General features: G+C 35.0%; 1 protein-coding gene, 1 long non-coding RNA gene and 1 other non-coding gene across 3 annotated transcripts; 1 reads left to right on the forward strand and 2 right to left on the reverse strand.

Annotated features, from left to right (window-relative positions):
• Positions 1–11,300: 11,300 nt before the first annotated feature.
• On the reverse strand, positions 11,301–12,622 carry LOC125203275 (uncharacterized protein At5g48480-like). Its single transcript, XM_048101590.1, has 2 exons — positions 12,249–12,622; positions 11,301–11,731 (listed from the first exon to the last, which is right to left on the reverse strand). Exons 1-2 carry the CDS (start codon positions 12,524–12,526, stop codon positions 11,512–11,514), a joined length of 498 nt encoding a protein of 165 aa, XP_047957547.1. The 5' UTR covers positions 12,527–12,622; the 3' UTR covers positions 11,301–11,511.
• A 4,048-nt stretch (positions 12,623–16,670) lies between these two features.
• Positions 16,671–17,897, reverse strand: LOC125204038. Its single transcript, XR_007173475.1, has 2 exons — positions 17,650–17,897; positions 16,671–16,897 (listed from the first exon to the last, which is right to left on the reverse strand). It is a non-coding gene; the product is annotated as an uncharacterized LOC125204038 (long non-coding RNA).
• Positions 17,898–19,451: 1,554 nt separating this feature from the next.
• TRNAK-UUU lies at positions 19,452–19,524 on the forward strand. Its single transcript has one exon. It is a non-coding gene; the product is annotated as a tRNA-Lys (tRNA).
• The last annotated feature ends 3,463 nt before the right edge of the window (positions 19,525–22,987 follow it).

Genomic DNA, 22,987 nt, shown 5'->3' on the forward strand with positions numbered 1-22,987 from the left:
CAAGTTTAGGTCAAAGTTTGAACATTTGGTGGAATTTTATTTTTCAGTTGAATTGTATCCCTATTTTGCTAAACGTACTAATGTTGCGGTAAGTTAGTATTCTTTACATTATTTAGTGACACACAACGGAAAATACATATGTGAACATGAGACTTGATAACTTGGTTCAGAATATCGAAGAGGTTCTTAAGGTTCAATATTATTTCAATGGTTTTATCGATCGCCTGGTGCTGATGCTAATATGTAGCATTTCGTCATCTCATTTATTTTGCAACTTTTATTTCTTAAGCCTATGGATGTGTTATTTGCGGAAATGGGAGGACAATATGTGTCTAAAACCATGTGCTGGATTGCTCTCTCCTTTTTTAAAGTCAACAATTGCAAGTCAATACAACTATTACCTACTTCTACTCCTAGGATAAGTTCACATTGAGTTCGCATTGAAAAGTCCAACAAGTTGTGCATAAGTTTTCCTATAAATAGGGACTTCTACAAGAGCTATCACGCTTCCGCACTTTCGCATAGTCTTTGGTTGAAATTATCACGTTTCCACACTTTGTACCTCTACAAGAACTATGGCCAAATTTCTTTTATCAGTTTGTCCCTCAAGTTTATTTTCTTTTACAATTACGAAAAGAAGATTGAACGACATTTCGTAAAGAGTTTCATTGAGAAGGAATAGAAACTTATTGTCACATATATGTTTAGCAGGGACGGATCCAGCATGTATCAAGAAGGGGCAAATGCCCCTCCTCCATTTTCCTCACATATATATAATTCGTATAAGATAAAATTTATTTAGTTTAATTTCTCACTAATTGCCCCATCAAAAATACATTAATTTTGCCTATGTATATTTTTGCCCCTCCCAGTATAAATTCCTGGCTCCGTCTCTGATGTTTAGCATTGAATTACAAATAATCATAAAACAATTCATGCATCTCACAACAATGTAACACTAAAACAAACATGTCTCTAAGGAGGCAAGATACCGATTCAAGTTTTAGTAATTTTCTGAATTTTCTTTCTCTTTTGATACTCATTATAAGGAAGGTCGTAACTCGTACATCACATAGTAAAATTCTATAATTGTCTTATAAATTAGTCTAAACACTTGAACTTGCAACAAACGTGGCCAAAATGCACATAATCAGTAATCATGTAAAACGAATAGGAAAACAAAAAAGGTAGGAAAAAAATTCATTATATGCAATTATTTTTGGATAGTCGAATTTCAAGTTTAAACAGACTCTGAAATATTGGGTGAACTCTAGAAATGTTCACAATACAAATTTGATCAATGTTTCATTTAACACAGCTGGAGTTGTACGATGTATTTAATAGTTTGATTTTGTGTTTTTACTGGATTTTGAAAGTTGATGGATATTTGAAAATAAATAGACGTTTGGTCAATTGGTCAAGTATATTATTTGAACGAGTTCATGCGGTGGAAGTGAAAAGCAAACAGAGGTGATATTTAATAAGATGAACAAAATGTTGGTAGGCATTGAATTGTCTCTCTCAGAAGATTGGTTTGACACATTTATGTCGAAAAGATTTTGTAGGATTTGAAAGTGTAGTTACTATCTTCTCTTTTTCTTTATATATGTATAAATATTGTAGTACAACTTTATTCATGTAACATAGTAGCACCAAAAAAATTTTCCGCCATGAATTTTTTGACACAGGTTAGCGATTTGAATCCATTGTTATAATTGAAGGTACGTTAATTTAATACATTTATAAATGTATTTTCGAATTATTCGAGATTTTGCTCTCATTTGCTCTTCAAAATTGTACCATGACTATATGATGAAATCATATTATTTAAATATTAATCTTATTTTGTTGTTTGACTAAGATCATTAATACTTCCTCCGTCCACGAATAAGAGTCTCATTTTAGTCTGTTCATAAATATGAGTTCTGATTCACTTTTACCATTAATGGTAATAGGATCTCACCTCCCACTATCCCATTTCACTCACATGTCATTTAAATTAATATATACATATGGGACATCTATTCCCTTATAACTTTTTTCACTCACTTTTATTAGTAACATTTTTTAAAACTCATGCCGCCAAAAAATGAGACTTCTAATGACGGACGAATGGAGTATAATTCATCATTTATTCATTCATCTACCGAAATGAGATATCTCAGTAAGTTATTGATAACAAGTGGAGTAAGTCACTTCAGAGTTCACTTACTAAGCAACTTATTATTTTGATATTTAAATTTTCTAATAGTTTTTGTGTGGTAAAAATTATGGTTAAAATAGATACTATTTCAATATAGAAAATGTATAGACTCAATGTGTGTGAGTTGGCTTATTGATAAAGTGATAATGTCTGAAATCAAAATCTCGTGTTCAAGTCTATATTAGAATGATGTTTAAATTTATTACTATTTCTTTATCTGTAAAAAAAAGTTTACAGACTCAAAATGAATTGAAGACCTTATAAGTCAGAGTAGTAACAAACTTTGTTGAGTATATTAAAAAAGAAATGAAAATCAATAAATACGCTTTTATTTTACGTTAACCCCACCTGCATTTTACTTGGAGTTCTGCGCCTTATGTCTCCATATAGTTCTAAAGTTGAATTATTAATATTGAGCATTTCGAGGATTTTGAAAGTTGTAAAATTAATGAATTTACTCTCGTCCAACAAAAATACTAAGAGTTTAATGCAAATAAATTATACTCCATTTAACAAATAGATAAAGTGAATATAGAAATTATGAATAAAATAATAATGAAAGATAAAATGAATAATAAATTGAGAGTAAATTCCATTTTTAGTACTATATGACTAATTTTGGTGAACAAATATTAAAAGCTGATAATATATTTTTGTGGTATTATTTTCTAGATGAATACAGAAAATTATAAATGAATTATACTCCATATATATAATGCCCTCCAATTTTAAATTAGTTGAATTAAATCACAAATTAGTTTTTGTTACCAGTTACTTCCTCGTCCCACAATAAGAGCATCTCCAATGGAGATAGGCTAGCCACAAGCTAGCCACTCTCTCTCCCTACCACGTCATCAGCACTAAAATTCCACCTGCCACATCATCATTTTAAGCAAATTGGCTAGCCGCAATAAAATAATTCAATTTACGGAATTAAATTTATGACAAATTACAGAAATAAATTTACGAGACATATACGGGAAAATTCGTTAATTTCATTTAAATAAAAAAAGGTACATTAAATAAAAAAAATTTACATAATAAAAAAATCGGGCTTCCACACACGAGCCCCGCCTCTCTCTACTCCTCGTTGCCGCCGCCTCCGTCGCCTGCCGCCGCCACCCGGGACCTCCACATCGAGCCCATGTCTCGAGCCCCCCAACTGTGCCCTCGCGGCATCCAAATCGACCCGCATGCTCTCGAGCATCGAGTGAAGAAACCTCTTCTCCATGGGGTCGGTTGCGGCCTTCCAATCTTGGAAGACCGTGTACATCTGCCCCTGCATTTTTTGACGCGAGAAGAAGGTGAACGCGGGTGGGAGGGTTGCCGACCGGACCTCCTGGGGCAATAGGGGGAGGATCCCCTCGCTGTCTGTTGCGCCCGCATTTTGGCCAACCGGGCGAGTGCGGCGAGCAAACGATAGAGGGGACGGAAACTCCTCGGCATCCGGGGGGAGATCGTGGGAACCGCCACTACTGCCGTTGTAATCGCCTTGAATAGTTCGGCTTACGCTTCTTCGGCCACCCGGCTTCGACCCCCGCCCGGAACTTCCCGGAGTCCTTCGGTACCGGATAGCGGTTCCAGTAGGTGAATTCCTTATAAACCCCCGCCTTGGGGAACAGACTCTCCGCTATCCTCCGGCAGTCCTCCTCAGTCTGCCCACTAGTCTACATGCGGAGGGCGTTGTCGTACAAGCTCGAAAATCGGCCAACCGCGGCCCTGATGCGTTTCCACGCCTTCCGGCACTCCTTCCCGGTGAAGTCCTTTCCATGCGGGTAGTTCCTCTTGTAGGCTGCTCTAATCTTAGCCCACATATTGACGATCCTCTGGTTGTTCGCAACCAGAGGATCATCGCAAACCGACACCCACGCCTTGGACAGGGCGACGTTCTCATCGTCCGTCCAATTCCTCCGTGCGGGGTGTCGTCAACAGCCGGCTGAGACGACTCGCCGACCACCTTGCTCTTCCCCTTGTTCTTCTTCTTCTTCTTCAGCGCGGCCCGACCCCGCTCTGCTCCCCCCGTTGGAACGGGAGTGTCCGCCTCATCGACATTGATCCCCAACTCCTGTAATGAGAAACGGTCATCCCCAGTGAACTGCGTCTCCACCGGGGTCGATGTGTGAGACGAAGCCATCAAAAAGTCAAGAGTGGGACGATAGACCGTGTCCCCCCCGGCGACCCCTGCATCCCGGGCTGCACCCCCCCTGCCATACCGGCATCATCCCCATCATCTGTTGGATCATCTGCGGCGTACCTCCCCAACCCGGCATTGCATGCCCGCCGCTGGCCCGCCCCGCCCGGCATCGCCTGCCTGCCCGCCATCAATCCCATCAACTGTGCCAAGGGTACATGTTGTACTGCTCGCCTATCTGCCCCTATCCAGACCCCATGGGTATCGTGGGAGTCTGAGACCCGCTCGTCTCCGGCGTAGACTGGTTGTTGTTGTTGTCCATCTCTCGATGTTGCTTTTGTACAGAAATTTAGATAGAGAGAAAACTTGTTAAAACAGGTGGTGCAAATGAAAATGACGTAAAAATCGCGAATATATAGTGTTTCAAAAAAAAATTTAGAAATAATAATAAATTGCACTAGCCGATCGCTCGCCAATCGCTAACCTGCAATGGCGGCGAGCGCATCGGCCAACGCCTTCAAATCGGCGTGCGCTCGCCTAATGGCTAGTCAATTCGGCGCTCGCCGGTCCCAGTAGTTCGGCTAGCCGACCGGCTAGCGCCGCGAATCGGCTAGCCGCTATTGGAGATGCTCTAAGAGTCATGTTTTGCCATTTCGGTCCGTGCCACAATAAAAGTCATATTTCACTTAACTATAATTGGTAAGTAGACCCACATTCCACCAACTTATTCACTCACATTATGTTATAAAACTAATATATCTATAAGTGAGGCTCATATTCCACTAACTTATTCAACTCATTTTTCCTATTCTTGGACGGAGGTTTCGAGCTTAATTTGAAATAAAAAAATTAATAAAAATATTTTATTCTTAAAATATGTAGATATATAATTTAAAATTTTAATGTTTTATTAAATTATTATAAAATAATTAGTACTCCCTCCGTCCCCTATTAATTTTCCACTTTGGTTCTGGCACGAGTTTAAGAAATGTAAAGGAAAGTGAGTTAAAAATTTAGTGGAATATGAGTCTCACTTTTATTTATTGGTTTTATAATAAAATGTGAGTGGAATAAGTTAGTGGAATGTGTGCCTACTTACCATTTATAGTAAAAATGAAAGTGGATTTAATGGAGGCCGGATGAAAATGGCAAAAGTGGACAGTTAATGGGGGACAGAGGGAGTATGTAATTTTAATTAAATTAACTAAAAATTATAAAATATATTAAAGTTAAAATATTAGAAAAGTTCAATAATTTATATACTCACTCCGTTTTAAGGTAGTTGAGTCGTATTACTTTTTGGATTGTTCTAAGCTAGTTGAGTCATTTAATATTTTTGGTAAAATAATCCATCTTTACTCTCTTCATCTCTCTTACTTTATTCTATCCATTTTAACTTTTACCACATAATTTCTTAAATCTCGTATATGATAAACACAGATTTTGCATAGATTTGGTTCGTTTTTTCAACGTAGATCATGCATATTATGTCTATCATTGAATATATTTCTGCATTTTGTTATTTTGACGTGTTTATTGAGAAATTACAGAAAAAGACTTAAAAAAGGTATAAAATGTCAAAACTGAAGTCTGATGCAGCAGCCTTAGTTCGAGCCAATTGTTTCGACAATGTTTAAGTTTGTCTTTGAATGAGCTTCGTGCGGGTATCTCACACGCCTGAATCGAAGTTTTGTTGAGAAAAATATGACCATTCTATGAACATTGCATAGAGCAGTCAAAAGCTGGCGGAAATTAGGTGGAAATTCAAGAAAGGAAAGAAATTGTTGCGCCAAATCTCTCCTATTACTTGAAGGACTCGAAAATACCATATTTTCTATTACTTTGATGACACTTTTTACCATGTCTAAACCTTTTTCAAGCCTATATATAACCTAATTCATAATATTCATCTCAGAGCCTGCAATCCCTTTTTCTATAGCGTTCCAATTTTATCAGATGCCCCTGAAGGGACGTCCAATCTTTTTCCCTCTCTACAAATAAATTCTTCTTACCATATTTCACCCTTAAACTCATTCATCTTATATAGGAGAGGAATTCTGCAAATCCATGCAAGAAAAGACTGTAGAAATAATTCAACCTTGAGTTTTGTTTTGTTTTACTTCATGTCTAGTACTTTAATTTTGTTTTTACTACCTGTCTAGGAGTAATAAACATCTTTTGCGAAATTTTTGGTAAATATGCTATGACTTTGAGTTATTTATTCAATTGATTTTCCTTATTAGCTCTTATAGTAATCCAATCGAAAATTAGTTGAATAAATTCCAAAAGATATATATACCAAAAATTCCAAAAAATTCCACAAAAGATATATACTACTCATAGACAAGTGGTAAAAACAACAAATAAAGTACTAGACATGATGAAGTAAAACAAAACAAAACCAAAAGTTGAATTAAGCAGTCTTAAGTGTTTTTATGACTGGATCTACAGAGCTCCGCTCCTATAAATGAAATATGGTATCGTAGAATTTATGTGTAGAGAGGGAAAAGAATTGAATGCTATGAGATAAATATTATGAATTAGGTTATATGGTATATATAAACTTAAAAAATATTTAGACATGGTAAAAAGTGTCTTCCAAGTGATCGAAAATATGGTAGTATTTTCGAGTGGCAACAATTTCTTTCCTTCTAAATTTCCGCCTAATTTCCTTCGTTGAAAACTAAACGGAGTATGTTTTACAACATTGTAAATTGATATAACTAAACGGAGTATGTTTTACTACTCCCTCGGTCCCTTGTTACTCGCACTTTTCATTTTAGGCCCTAAATTTGCGATTAATTTTTTCGTGTAATAAAATTAGAATTTTAAGTGTAATGAGACATCACTTAATAAAGGACCTCTTAACTTAAACTAACATATTACTTAAATGCATTAATTCTAACTTAAATTATAAATAGTGTAAGGAGTTTGTGATGGCCCGAAAAGCAACAGTGCAAGTAACATGGGACGGAGGGAGTATATTGTAAATTGATATGTTCAATTGTATTGAATAATGTCAGTTTTATTTTTCATATGTAAAAAGACCCAATAATTTTACAATAATACCCTTTTAAAAGAAAATTAAAGAAAAACTAAAAATATTCCAGCTACATGTGACATTAGTGAGATCCATTAAATCTTAGTAATATCCATTAAATCTTATTTTATCACTCTCCTCTCCCTACTCTATATATATGGAATTAGGATGACTCATTGTCGATATATATCAGTGACGAGACAACAAGAGATATAACATCATTTGTAACACGGGATATGATGTATTCAAATTGCTTTTTATTCAATCCTAATTATTAAATAGCTCAACCGACAAAATCATAACAAAGTTATAAGAAATTGAGTATATATATTAATGGAGTATATAATTAAACGAATAATAAAAATAGTATTTCAAACCATATGCAACTTTTTCTTTTCAATTATAGCGTGAATAGATAAAAACGGTTAGATTTGCACTCTATGTCCAAAAATGTAGCAACACCATCATTATAAACGGAACCACTGTTTCCCTGTCTGAGTATTTATATTTGAGTATATTAATAATTAGAAATTTCGAGGTAATTAAATTCAATTCTTTATAAATAACCGGGTAGATGAGGTATTTATCCTAATAAACATGACCTGTGATATAATAACCGGGTAGATTAGAAAGGTCGAGAAACGTTTGTAGATTTTTATATTATACTCCTACAATATATATATGCTATTTTTTAAAAAAAATAACCCAATTAAAATAATTGCTATGAATTTAGATGGTGCAGATGCAGTTTGTAAGTTGTAACTAAACAAAACAAACCTAAAAGTGTAAAAGTTAGCGTGAATGAAAATAATTCGAACGAAATTTATTATCGGGTCTCAATTAAGGATCCATAGGTTTCCTCAATAAGCAACATTTATGAACTCGTATCCGTTAATTACTATAGGTTTATACTCAATTAAATATGATCAGTGCTAATAATATGAATTAGGAAGAAATGCAATTTTAATTGACTGCAGAGTGTATTATTGTTCGAGTTCGACTAACAGATTCGTATTGGTCTGGTGGTTGAGTCATTTAAAGAAATCAGTTTAACTTGATAATGAGTATTATTCGAATGCTACATATAGTAAATGAAATACGTGTGCTAATATGACTCCTAAGTCCCAATATTATTCGTATAAACTACTCCCCTCTGCCCCATTACATATCAAGTACGTATTTGGTTTTTGGTATATGATTTTATGTAATATTGTTTTGTGAGTTAATGATGAGAGTAAAGTAAGAGAGGAGAATAGTAGAGAGGTTGTTGTTTTCATTTTTAAAAATATTTCATTTTTAATGGATCAATTTAAAAAGAAAAACGTTCCATTTTGAATATGACAGATGCAGTGTTTTAGTACATTATACAAAAGTAGAGAGGCAGTATATTTTGTGTGTGTACCGGCATAAATCATACTCCCCTCCTAAGAGAAAAGATAGCCTATAATAGAATACATATTGCAATGACTCCATAATAAATTGTCTATACGTGGAAAATAAATAATTGATCTATATTTTATATGCAGATAAAAAACTTGACCTTGATAAATTACTACCATAAATTTAAAACTGTCTCCACAAATGTAAATTTAGGTCCAAGTAATAGTAGGTACACAAGTCATCAGCCTAGCCCAGATTCAATTGCATAAACCCAAGAACAAGCCCTTCAACATTTTCATCATCTACTGTATTATGAATACAACAAATATTTAAAATAACTGTTTCTTTTATCAAAATCAACAAAAAAAATTATTATTTACTAGTAGAAGATAAGAAAAATAACTGCAAAATCCGTAATCCAAGATATGATTTATTAGTTTTTATAGACCAAAATATGATATGTTACGCTGAATGTTATGCTTGCAGTTTCCCATTCTATCTTTGGGAGAAAGGATTGAATTCACACAAAAATGGCTTATGGCATTTGTAAAGTTAAGAGATAATTATCATTTAAATCACAAAATTTTAGATAGATATGAATATGATAACAAATTAACTAGTCATACCAATTTGCTACGCAGTTGACCTCTGAACATAGTACATCTAATGTGGATAAGATTTTAACCTAAATATGTACTACTACTATTTAATGAAAGTAGCACGAAAATAGAAAAACTTGTTAAGTACTCCTAACTATTAAGCATCAACTACAACCTCCTCTTATTAAACACAAAATTCAAGAATTAAATAGTAGTGTTAAGATAATCTTTAGCCATTATTCAAAATAAATAAATAAACACTGGGTAGAGCAAGATAAAATGCATTTTCTAACCTTTTGTGGGGCATCGAGCATTCCATTAATATAAATTATCATGTTATTTAATTAGTTAATAAATATATTAAAATTTATATACATAGAATAATTATTGAATAAGCTATCCTTAGAGCATCCTCATCCGTGCTCTTATTTAAGATCACGGAGATGGGTCCGGACTCACTTTTACTCCTTGTCCTTAGCTAAGAGCAGCACAGTACCCACATTCGTGCTCTTAGCTAAGGATAAGCTCAAGGGTCCCACCATTCCACTATTTAATTTAAATAAAAACATTTCTACAATATTAAAATTCATTTAAAAAACCCGAAATACTATTACAAACTTACAAAAAAAATTTAAAATTACATAATTCAAATCCTAAAAATTAAAAATTACATAATTAAATTCATAAAATTAAAAAGACCCACTACTCGTTGCCGAATTTCGCCTAAATATGATTGTTCCTGGTATTCTTGTTCTTCGCGCTCCGCTTCCGCAATGAGATCGGTGAAATCAATTTTTGAATTTTTTAGAGAGTGTTTGAGTGAGAGAGAAAGATGTAGATGATTTAGTATGAAAAAGTATGAATGAGAGATAATTTGATGTGAAAAGTGGATGGATGAATGTGTGTATTTATAGATGATTTTGATTTTTGGGATTAAAAAAAATCAAAAAATTTCAAAAACACTGTTCATAAACGGCTTTATTTTTTGGGAATCCAACTTTTTTTTTTAATTTTTGGTATTATTTCGAATTATTTCTGAATTAAAAAAAATCAATTTTGCCTGCGGCTAAGCCGTTGGCCAATCAAATCGTGACACGTAGGGCTGCTCAGTAGCACGGACGTGCTCTTAGCTAAGAGCAGCGTCGTGCCGCTGGCATAGACGGACGGCTTGCAGCGGCGGATGAGCTCGTCCTTGCCGCTGGCACGGACAGACGGAAGTCTTTTTTCCTACCGCTGCGGATGTTCTTATTTACTTGTTGTTTTGTTTTGGATATAAGATCAAATTTTAATTTCAGTTGTGATTCAATTTAATAGCAATATTTTATTGGGAGACAAATGACTTTTCATGAGTTAACATTTTTAGACTTAAAAATTAAGAATTTGTGTTGAAAAGTGGAAAAAAGAAATAAAGCAGGATATGTAAGAAGAGAGTTAAGTTGGGCAAAGTATAAAAAGAATGATTTAATATTTTATTTTTTTATCTTGAAAAATTGACTAATAAACTTAATTAGGGTGAAAGAAGCAAGCAACACAATTGGTTGAAACTTGAAAGTGAGCAGTGATATCAGTTCACTCTCGTAAAGTCACGTCCACGGAACAACGTTCCCTAGGGATATTCATAATTTTACGGAGTAAAATAGATGAATTGATGTCAAGTAACGTTAGCATGTTCTGCAAACAAAACATTTTAAATATTCCGAGAATGTTAATAATAAAGTTTTAGACTTTGAATCACTAATTAATTTTGATCGTCCGTATGTACTAATAACTCACTAGAATTTATACGATTAAGATAGTCCGTTTCAAAAAGTAAGAAACATTAATCATAACTCTTATCTTTGCATCAAATTTAGGGCAGCAGTAATCAAAAGAAACTAACGACCAGCGAATAATCAGTAGAGGATAAACATAACTGCTAAAAGAGTAGCATAAGTTTAGGTTAATGAGTGAGTGCTAAATATATGATGATAAACAACTAATGCTTCGAAAATACTGTTCATCAAGCAACACCTCATCACTCTTCGTACCAAAAAGCGAGTGAAATTGAGTCAACTAGGAATTCAAATAGAAAATGATAAACAAGTTAAAGAGCGCCCCATCTCGCCAAAGTGGACACGTGGAAGGAGGGACGGCTCAGATCAGAAAGCGTGGACGGCATCTAAGCAGCCACGTCGCCGCATTTCTTTGCAGGCGAGCAGATTAGCCAGAGATTGCCATATGGGTCCTTCACCTTGCCCACCACCCCGCCGCAGCAAGCACCTTCACCCTCGGTCAATTCGTCTTCGGAAACAGCACCGGCGGCCACCGCCTTTGCCACGGCAGCTTCCACGGATTCGGTCTCCAAGCAGAAAACGAGACCGCTCACAGCAGACTTCACGCTGATGAAGAATAAATACACTAACCTCTTTAGCTAAACATTAATCAATGCAACATTTCGGTAGAAAATTACTTCAGAAATTAAATTTGTAAAACATGCAACCGTTTTAAATACAAACACAAAAAAAATTGATTCGAGGCGGATAAAAGCAAGCAAGAGTAAGAAAATACCTAACTAATCATAATCCATGGCAAATTCGAGATGCAACAACTAGGAAACAACAAAGCAGAGAACAGTGCGAGAAATCATGAAAAATATTTAAAATATCATCGAATAAAAAGACAAAACAGAACGAAACTGAGTAACATTCGAGATGCAACAAAGAGAAACAACAAAGCAGAGAAAAGCGCGAGAAATCATGAAAAAACATTTCTATCATCGAATAAAAAAGAGAAAAAACAGAACAGAACGGAGTAACATTCATCACACCAACAGATCTAAGCATATACGAGCGAAATCCAAGCAATAAAACTACAACGACGCAAAATAACATATCAAAATCAACGAAAAATACTCACGGAGAGGAAGAGTCGTCGGTAAGGTCGGAAACAACGAAAACAGAGGATCCGATCTTCAGCTCAGCAGAGCGAATGAGAGGAAGCTCCAGCTCCGCCTTCCTCTTCGGATCATTCACACGGCTTAACTCCTCAGCTCCGAACGCCGCCTTGTAGAACTGCACGGCGTCGTTTGCCTTCGGAGCCTCCACCACCAGCCACGGTTTCGCCGCCGTAAACACCACCGGAGAGGCCTTGGCACCGTTCTCTGCTCCGGAAACTGCTTGTGCCTCCTGCGCCATGAATGCTAAACCCTAAGAGAGAGAAAGTGATTGTATGCAGGGAGAAATGCAGAGAAAGGGCCTGAAAATAAATGTAAAGCTTAATAAAAATGGTGAAGGTGTGGGGTCGGATTTATAGGAAGCGAGGAAGGTGAACCGTTTAAAGGGATAATTCAGGTATTAGTATTAAATAAAAGTTGGTGTAACTCCCCTTGTTTTTAGTCGTATTCACGAGGCTGCCATTGCTTTAACTGCAACGGGTATTTTTTGTCAGATCGTACGTATCGGACGGCCAATAATGGTCGAACCAAAATTGAAATCGTTCATGAGATACGAGCGGAAGTTAAATCATTTTAATCGGCGGATATTACGATTTTAACCTCTATAGCTATAAATTAACAACAGCTTTTTACGTGGTAGGAGTATTTATGTTTTTATTTTTCGAGAATGAAGTTTCCACTATTTTTCAATTGAACTTACCAATATTTACTTTACAAAACTACTTACTTAATAGGCTTAGAGCCTCCGCAATGGTGCTTAGCCCAGTCATAGGCCAGTAATAAGTCAGCCATTCTCTCCCCTGCCACGTCAGCAATACTAAAAAATCCATCTGCCACATCAGATATAGGCCAGCCGCAATAAAAATAATTCAAAATATACTACATTTACGGAATTAAAATTACAATTAAATTACAGAATTAAATTTACGACACATATATGGAAAAAATAATCCATTCCATTAAAAAAAAAAGTACAAAGATTTAATAAAAAAAGTACATGATTTTTTTTAAAAAAAAAGGGCTTCCACACACGAGCCCCGCGCGCTCTCTCTACTCCTCATCGCCGTCGCCGTCGCTGCCACCCGTGGTATCCGTCCGAGCCCACGTCGGAACCCGCTAGCCGTGCCCTCGCGATCTCCAAATCAACACGCATGCTCTCGAGCATCTCGTGAAGAAACATCTTCTCCGTGGGGTCAGTGGCGTTCTTCCACTCTTGGAAGACCTTGTACATCCGATCCCGCGTATGGTTACGCGAATGGAGAGTGTACTCGAGTGGGGCGGGTGGGAGGACGGAGGACTGGACCTCGCGGGGCGATAGGGGGGAGTCGCCCCTCGCGGCCCGGCTGCGCCCGCTTCTGTCCAGCCGGGCGGGGGCGACTAGTAAATGAAGGAGGGGATGGAAACTCCTGGCCAGCCCACGCCGAAGCGCTAGCCGGTTTCGCTCTCGCCGATTGCAATGGTTCGGCTAGCCGATCGGCCAGCGCGACGAATCGGCTAGCCGATCGCTAGCCGACCATTGCGGATGCTCTTATGAAAGCGAAGTATCGTGTATAAAAGTGTTATTTTTATCACCTTAAGTTCTTAATACTGATTAGTTTTATGAAAATTTTACAAATATTAAAAATTGAGATTTGTATCAACGTGTCTAGTTTTTAGTAATTTATAATCCTTTTGTAGTTTCATTTCTTGGAGACATAGATTTTAATAAATGTTAAAAAAAGCGAATAAAAAAAATTAGTGAAATATAGGTTCTACTTGTTTATATTAGTTTTAAGAGTAAATGCTAAAATTGGTCCTAAAAAAATGGTCATTTTTCGATTTTGGTCCTAAAATTTATCTTTTGGATTTTTTGGTCCTATACATATGGAAATTTGATCATTTTGATTCTCCGTCAATATTTCCGTTAAAAACTAACGGTCAACGAGTTTAATACTGATTTTGACCAAATTAGACTTTTAATTCTGATTTTTTACTCTCTAATTAATTTCCTAATTATTTCAACAAATATTCATTTAAGTATTTTAGTAAATATTCTATTCTGATTTTCACGCCTCCTCGTCCGAAGGCATCGTCACCTTCTCCGTCTCCAACGGGAGTCTTCTCACCGCCAGCTCCTCCGCCGTCAACCGCCTCTCCCTCACCATCTATTACCCTGCCTCCATCAGACAGTGGCGCTCCATCGCCCTCGAAAGACGGTGTCGTACTCAACAAAGGAGGATTGGCAGCCGCCGCAGTTGGTTTCTTCACCCTCATTTTGGTTGCTTAAACGCTTCAATTTTACCCTAATTTTATTATGTTTTTCATATTCTTTGGTTCAATTTTATCGCTAAACATTGTTAAGTTAGCGACTGATTCCTGTGATTAGGTTGAAATTAGAGCATTGAAACTTTCTAGCTTTAGTAACTCAACGTTAAATGTTGAAACATCAAAGAAGACAGATTGGAGATTCAGCCGCCATTGAAGTAACAGTGAGCTGAGCTTTGATTCCTGGGATTAGGCTATTATACTCATATTTTTTATTTTTTATTTTTAGATTTGCTTTCACCTGTTCAATTAAAGGTTTAATTTGGTTAAAATCGGGATTAAACCCGTTGACCGTTAGTTTTTAACGGAAATGTTGACGAAGGACCAAAATGATCAAATTTCTATATGTGCAGGACCAAAAAATCCAAAAGATAATGTTTGGGACCAAAAACGTAAAATGATCATATGTTCAGAACCAATTTTGGCCTTTGCTCTAGTTTTTGAAATGATATGTAATATGTGAGTGAAATAAGTTAGTGGAATCAGTGACGGGCGCAGAAAAATTATTCAGTAGGGGCTTTACTGTAAGCGATATAGATCTTTCCGTCTCGGGGCAGATGTTGCACCTAGATGATGACACGAGATTTTATGAGATGTTTTGTGTGTTAAGTAGAGAGAAAAAAATATATTTTTATATATTAATCTGGAAGAGAATTTAAATATATATATATATATATAGGGATGTATTCAGGTCATTACACTAAATATTTATAAAACAGAAAACTAATCCCAACCATTGATTTTATCTATCTAATGGCTGATTATTATGCCATGTGAAATTAATAAAATTATTAAAAGAATTCGAAAAGGGTAGTTTAGGGAGATGCCAATTGCATCGGTTATGCACTTCCCTTGATTATCTCCATCAATGTAGACGTGTATTATGATTGTATTATTTGATTATTCACGTCTATTATTTTAAATCATGCTCAATATTACTTTAACTGCAGCCTTAAATTAACGCACACTGTATCATACACAGAATATTTACAAAATTTCTTTTTCTTAATTAGTCAAAAATATTCTACATGCTTTATATACACATAAAATATTGGAAAGTATAGTATTGCAGTAATTAATACACGCCAATTATATCAAATTAATCTACAAACTCCTTAATTCACTGTTCATAAATTTGAGATGTTCATTCTCAAATTTTTAATAATTACTTTATTAGTATAATTTACCTTACTTCCATACCATGATATTTCATGTTAATTTACAAAGTTGCTGCGAGAAGTGTGAAATTAATGATGGAATATAATGTTATGAGGTACATGATTGACAATTTTTAATGTACAGGAAATAATGTAAGTAATGTCTAATAATGTACGGTCCGAATTTAAATAATGTACGTGTTTCAGAGAATAATGTTTAGGTTAAGTAGAACTAAATAATGTACGCCAAGTGGCCTTTAATGTACATGCGTACTACTAAATGATGTACTTGTGTAACTCTTTAATGTTTGCCGAGAGTTGAATCCATAACCCTTTGGGTTTAGCAATCCATGGGCTAGATTGTAATAGCCACTCACAAACGAAACCATCACCAAGGGAAGGGAGTTTGAATTATTCCCCTTGGGTTTAGCAACCCATGGGACTAGAGTATAGTACCACCACATGAATTAAATTTTATTTATTAATGTGTGTTTTAGATTTGGTACGGTAAACAATGTACAAATAGTATCTAGTAATGTACATTTGTATCAGTGAATAATGTACAGATTGAAGAGAATAATGTTGAAAGGAACTTGAATTCATGCCCTTTGGGTTTAACAATCCATTGGGCTAGGTTGTAATACCCACTCACAAACGAAATCATCACCAAGGGTAGGAAGTTTGATTCATTCCCTTAAGATTTATCAATCCATGGGCTAGGGTATAGTACCACCATAAGAATTAAATTTTATTTTTTTGTTTGTGTTTTAGATTTGGTAAAGTAAATAATGTATAAATAGTATCTAATAATGTGCATTCGTCACAGTGAATAATGCATAGATTGTAGAAAATAATGTTGAAGGGAACTTGAATATGTCATTTGGTATACAAATCCATGGGTCAGAAGTATATAGTAATGTAAACTTATAAAAATAATAATAGTAGGGATAAAATTATAAAGTGGGATAACTCCAAAACAATGTAATACTTAACTACTCCTAAATAATATACGTCTTAAAGCAAGTATAAAAAACAATATATCTAGAAAACAAACTAAAAAAATGTCAATATTTCCTCTTGCTCGTATGCTTCTCCTTGTCATTCTCTATATCTTTTAGCATTGGAGAGTTTCTCGAATCATGGTGGCCCATCTGATTACAAACAAAATAATAAAAAGATACATTAAAATACTATCTTCGTACATTACTCATTACTTAGTACACTTAATGTACACATCAGGCTAAATGATGTATCGAGCCAGAAATAAGTAATGTACATATCTACTTAAATGATGTAACATCATATGATTTATCAAAATAGAATCATTTAATGTACATAACTGGCTAAATGATGTAACATAATATGATGTATCAAAATTGAACGATTAATGTACACATCCGACTAAATGATGTAACATGATAAAATAAATAATGTATTCAGTTGATTCACAATTTCACATAAATACACAAATAATGTAAGAGAATCAGTTAAGTAATGTAGACGATGCAAATACATCAGAAGTCAAATAGTTTGCAACTAACCACTTTAGATGCCTATTTTAAAGATAATGTACCTAATCCATAGAAAACTTAAAATTCAAATAATGTAGTTTACTAGTGAAATGATGTAAACCAATAAAGGTAAACATAGTGAACATTACAGACAGAAAAAACAAGTGATGCAAACCAATACCACCAAATAATCGGTTATATTTCGAAAAACAACCAAAAAAACGAAACCCAGACTAAAATCATTCCAACCATTGAGTAAAAAACACTGAAAATCACAGATTCACATAATCCAAACTGAATACCAAACAACATAAACTTCAATCACAACCCAAACCCAACGTCTATGGTTGATTTCGCGAAATAATGACCGAAACTCGGAGAAATCGACTCACCTAGTTCACGTTCGTCTTCAAATCAGCAAACCGTAACCTTCAATTGACACACCGACTCGAGCAAAAAAACTTCACGGCTTCGATTTGTAGTAATCGGTTCGGCGGCGCTTCAACTATTTAGGATTAGGGTTCAACGAGATTGGGGGTTTTGAGGAGAGCCAATGGGGATGGAAGATTGGGGATTGAAGGGTTTCTGTCGAGAGAGAATTTGGGGAGACTCAATTGTGAAATGATGGTGAGAGAGTAGGATACGTATCATCGGTTTTAATTAAATGGAGAAAATCATGGAGATGCAGTTTTAAACTAATGATTCAATTATCGTCATTCCAATTCTACCCTCGTAATGTAACGAAAAAATGTACTAATGTAGGTCGCATGTTTTAAATCACCACCATCAAAATCTATAATCCAAGGGCAGATATTAATGTTGTGTTTAAGACTAAGCGGGTGTAAGGACCTTAATGCACCCCTATATATAATCCATATACTACTAACATATTCTGTAAGATAAATTTTTATAAAAATATGATATCTACCTGTGTTATAAAAAATCTCAAACGCAACAACTATAAAAATCACATGAAACTAGATCAACATATAGTATATACCTAGCTAAAATCAAACAATTAATGTTATAATTATATTGCTTTACTCGAATTATGGCAACTAAATATCGTGTGTTCTCATTGACTAAAAATATTTCCGAATTTGTTTGGTATTCATTCTTTGAAAAACTTCAACCCAACAATTCAAACTCAAAGCAATAGCTTAAGTCCTATAAATTACACTACAAATTCCATAACAATTATTTTTATACTCATTATTAATTTATCCTAATAAAGTACTACATGAAGAATTTTAGAAAGATAACATTTTGTATGATTAAATTGAAAAGGAAAATACAATGCTCGAGTAATATTAAATACTCCGTTTACATAGTTCGAGCCTTCTAGTGATTTTGTATATCTGGAAGAGAATTTGTATGGATTATAGTATATTACGAGTATATCATTTTTATAATTTTCAAATACTAAAACACCTACACTTAAGCATCCTATTTCTGTTGAGGGTCATAAAGAGAGGCCAGATTCCATAATATCTTTTTATAATAATATTATAACTTAATTATTATTAGTTGTCTTCTTCTTTCTTAAACTATGCCGCCAAACTGCCATTGTTGTTTTTCTTCATTAATTTCAGAATTTTAAATTCAGCCCCTCCTATCATTTAATTTTCAATACTTTAGTCCTCAGATAAATTGGTTTTGTGAGGGCTGAACAAGGTAGTTTTCAAAATTTTCAAAAAATTTACAAAGTGAAAATAAAAAAAATGGCGGTTAGAAAGGGGTTTAAGCCCCTCCCTCAGCCTTACTGTGTACGCCAGTGAGTGGAATGTGAGACTCTATTACCATTTACGATAAAAATGAACCGGGATTCTTATTCATGGACGAACTAAAATGAAAAAACATGACTCTTATTCGCATGTGGATGGATTATTTTTTGAAAACTAGATAATAGTTGCACGAAGATTGACAGAAAAGATCATAAATTTTGATTATAAAATTATAACATTAAGATAGATAAAAAGGAAATACTTACTTGTTTAAAGTACTTTTAGTAAACTATAGTGGACTCCGTCTACGGTCTACTCAGTGATTGATTTATTTTTATTTTTTTTGGATGATAAAGAATTAAAAAATTAATACTCGTAGAAAACTGAAATACTACTCATACGTAGTACTCCAATTAGTACTTTATTGAGAATATGGTATAAATTAGCCAGTGTGCATAAAACGAGAAAGCGCCGTCTTAGCTCAGCTGGTAGAGCGCATGGCTTTTAACCATGTGGTCGTGGGTTCGATTCCCACAGACGGCGACTTTTCTTTTTTATGCAGCTTTTCTTTTTTATGAATTAAACTACATATAATTTCTTTACACTATTATATTGTTCTTTTCTAGAGGCTTCATACTAATCACTTAGTTTTTTATTATTATTTGAAAAATCAACACTAATGAGAACAAAAACATAATGAACAAGACTCAAATAAATACTATGTTTACCTAAATTGATCTATTTTCTTTCTTTAAGCAATAAAATAAACATAATTGTGTCGAGGAAAGTTTTCTTTCCAAAGGACAAATTATATCATGACTAGTGCACTTGAATTGTCGTACTGCTCCAATGATAAAATGACTTCATCTTAGCATGTATATAGAAGCATCTCAAACATGCCAAGTACTGACGAACTTGATGAAGTTTTAGTGATTAACCCAACAATGATCCTATAAATGCTAAATACTCACACAGAAGAATGTGGTGAAAATGGTATGTATTTTCTCTACTACACTTCCATGCCTTGTAGTTGTAGGCACAAGAAAGGGAAGTGATAGAACATTACCAATAAGTCACCATTAGGGAAATCATAATTGTCACGGAGGTGTGAGGCCTTGGGAGGTAGGCTTCTGGCTGGCAGTGGGTTAAGTCCTCTCTCTTAGCAGGTCACTGCGTATCTTGATTTAACACCCCTCACAATACTGTTGGATTGGGTATCCTGATTTAACACCCATCACAATACTGTCGGACTGGGATGTGTGAGCCCTTAGTGTTGGGATTTCAACCTTTTTTTGTATGATAATTGTCATGGTGGTTACAAGAAATGAAAAGACAAAGGACTCTCCATTCTTTTTTAACCAGCGTTATTTTTCCCAACAGTTTAAACAAAGAAAATTTACTTAGACTAATTTTCCCAACAGTTTAAACAAAAGGAAATTTACTATATGTGACTATTAGACTCCCCAACATAACATGGCCGTTTATATATTCATATTGCCAGTGATCAACTAGAATTATTTTTGCCATAACCGCTACAAAATACCATACCGAGGACCAACCTTCGGCCTGAATTCATTTTTTAGATTTTACTGTATTTATGATATCTCATTAACTCGAATTTAAGGGCATAACATTGATTGGAAACTTTAGGACTAAAATTGTTAAAAAGAGTAATGGAATGGATCATTTAGTGTGACTTTCTGTTTTCAGAAGCATCTTGTTCTTGGATTGATCTCTCAAATTGTCAAGTTGAGTAGTATAGTAGTCTAGGACTAAAGAAAAACCTGTTTATGCAGTGTAAATTGTGTAATCCTTCAAATATGCCTTATACTAGAATTTGATTTGCTTGTAGCAAAAAGGTGATGCGGTCATCCTAGCCGCCCCCACACTCCGGCCCGACAGTTTGTGAGGGGGTTCAATCAGGGTATACAGCGGCCCGTTAGAGAGGAGGCCTTCAACCCACTGTCCTGACAGGAGTCCATCTCCCAAGGCCTCACACTTGTGCCTGAGAGATGGAAGCTCCCACACGCCAGTAGTGGGATTCGAACCCAGCTCCTTGTAGCAATATCTGTTCCCCCGGAACCCAGCTCCTTGTAGCAATATTTGCTACAAGAATTTGATTTGCTATTTCAGATATGAGGATGTGAAAATATCTTACTCAAATAGATGAATTTTCAGTTGAAGCAGGCATCCCATGAAAATAGTTACTACTCCCTCCGTCCGCGAATAGGAGTCCCGTTTTTCCATTTTGGTCCGTCCACGAATAGGAGTCTCGGTTCATAATTACCATAAATGGTAAAGAGGTCCCACATTCCACCAACCAATTCCACTCACATATCATTTAAAACTAATATATACAAGTGGGACCCCTATTCCACTAACTTTCTTCCACTCACTTTTCTTAATATTTCTTAAAACTCGCACCGATAAGAAATGGGACTCCTATTGTTGAACGGAGGGAGTACAAAGTACTAGTAAAAATATATTGATTTGAGTTTTTCGAATTGGATATTATATGCTTGATAAGTCGGCCTCAGGCGCTCAACCCAACTTGTATGTTTTCATTTAGGATTTTTTTATAAAATAGCCCATTATCTTGATAGTGCACAGCCCAAAAAATTAAATGATCTGCGAATAAATACTACTACTACTGTACTTGTTTTTTGCAAAATATTGGACAATAGCTGTCGACCAATATAATACTATAAAAACCCCTTTTGAAAAATGCCGATTAGTTTTGGTTTACAAAGCAACCCAAGTCCCTTTATTACTTCAAGGGCCTGTTTTGTACGTGGGTTAGGTATGGATTGGGGCATTTAATCTATTCTAAATCTATGTTTTGTACTATGGATAATTTTTGGGAAAGCCCGACGGGCCTATCGAATTTTATCCAGGCCCAGCGTAAACAGTGCCAAATTCCACTGTTACTCTTGGGAAAAAAGTCCACCAAAAATTGTTGGATTATTCACTGTTTTAATAGGTTTCCTCTTTACCTTTCAATTTTTTCCCCTCCAATCTCTCTCTCTGCCATTAGCGCCTTCAATTTCTGCCATCAACAAACCATATTTGTTCTGTCTCTTGAGCACTCCTCTCCGTCAACATCTATTCCATGAACCTTGGACCTCTATTCCATGGCCGCCGTCGTTCGCCACCTAGCGATAGTGGCGGCGCCCGGCGTCGTTTGGTTTCGGACTCTATGCCCTCTGTATTATGCTGGAAAACATTGCAGGGGAGGGATTGGTGGAGTACTTGCTGTAAATCTAGATCCAAATTCATAATAATTTCTGCAATTTAGTTTCTTGTAGTGGATTTCTGTATGTTTGGGGCATATTTGTTCTTCCGATTTTTGTATTTTGGTTTTTTTTTGTTTTGTCAAATTATGGATGAATTTCTAGGTTTGGTGTCGATGTGGTATCGATTTCTATTTATTCAGATCATGAAACTCTCAATTTTGGAATTAGATTCTTGATTTTGGACTCAAACTCATCTTCAATACATAGATTTTCGATTCTGGAAGTATTCGTCGATTTTTGAGTTGTTGATTACATTCAAAATAATCAATATTTCTGAAAAATTATCCATACTACAAAACAATACTAACATAAAAACCTAATCCAAGTTCTATCCTGCTTTAGGCCCGAAATTTTATCCCAGGTTCACTATCATGCTATATTCCAGTCCATGCTACAAAACGAGCCCTAAAAGAGAACTACTATCAATTTTTATAAGCTAAAACTGTCTTGATTAAATTTAAAGTGCTCCATTACAGAAAGCTATGTAATTTGCTAAGTAAAATTTAAATCCATAAATTTTATTTTTAATAAACAAATATAACTAGCTGTAACTTTAATAGGATTTATTTGCATTGCAATTTTCTTCAAAAATAATATTATTTCAAATTTTTCTTTCTATTTATTTTTTGTTTTACCAATTGTGCATTAAAACTCATGTAATCTTAAAAATACTCCCTCCATCCCACGGCATGTGATACAATTATTTTGGACAC

This window comes from Salvia hispanica, chromosome 1 (assembly GCF_023119035.1).
Source record: "Salvia hispanica cultivar TCC Black 2014 chromosome 1, UniMelb_Shisp_WGS_1.0, whole genome shotgun sequence".
NCBI classification, from domain to species: Eukaryota; Viridiplantae; Streptophyta; class Magnoliopsida; order Lamiales; family Lamiaceae; genus Salvia; species Salvia hispanica.

Excerpts from the sequence above, each read along its gene's own strand:
- LOC125203275 (XM_048101590.1), bottom strand. The coding sequence starts at position 12,526 with ATGGCGCAGGAGGCACAAGCAGTTTCCGGAGCAGAGAACGGTGCCAAG. Across the intron at positions 11,732-12,248 it reads ACCGACGACTCTTCCTCTCC|CGTGAAGTCTGCTGTGAGCG; the intron begins GTGAGTATTTTT and ends ATTCTTCATCAG.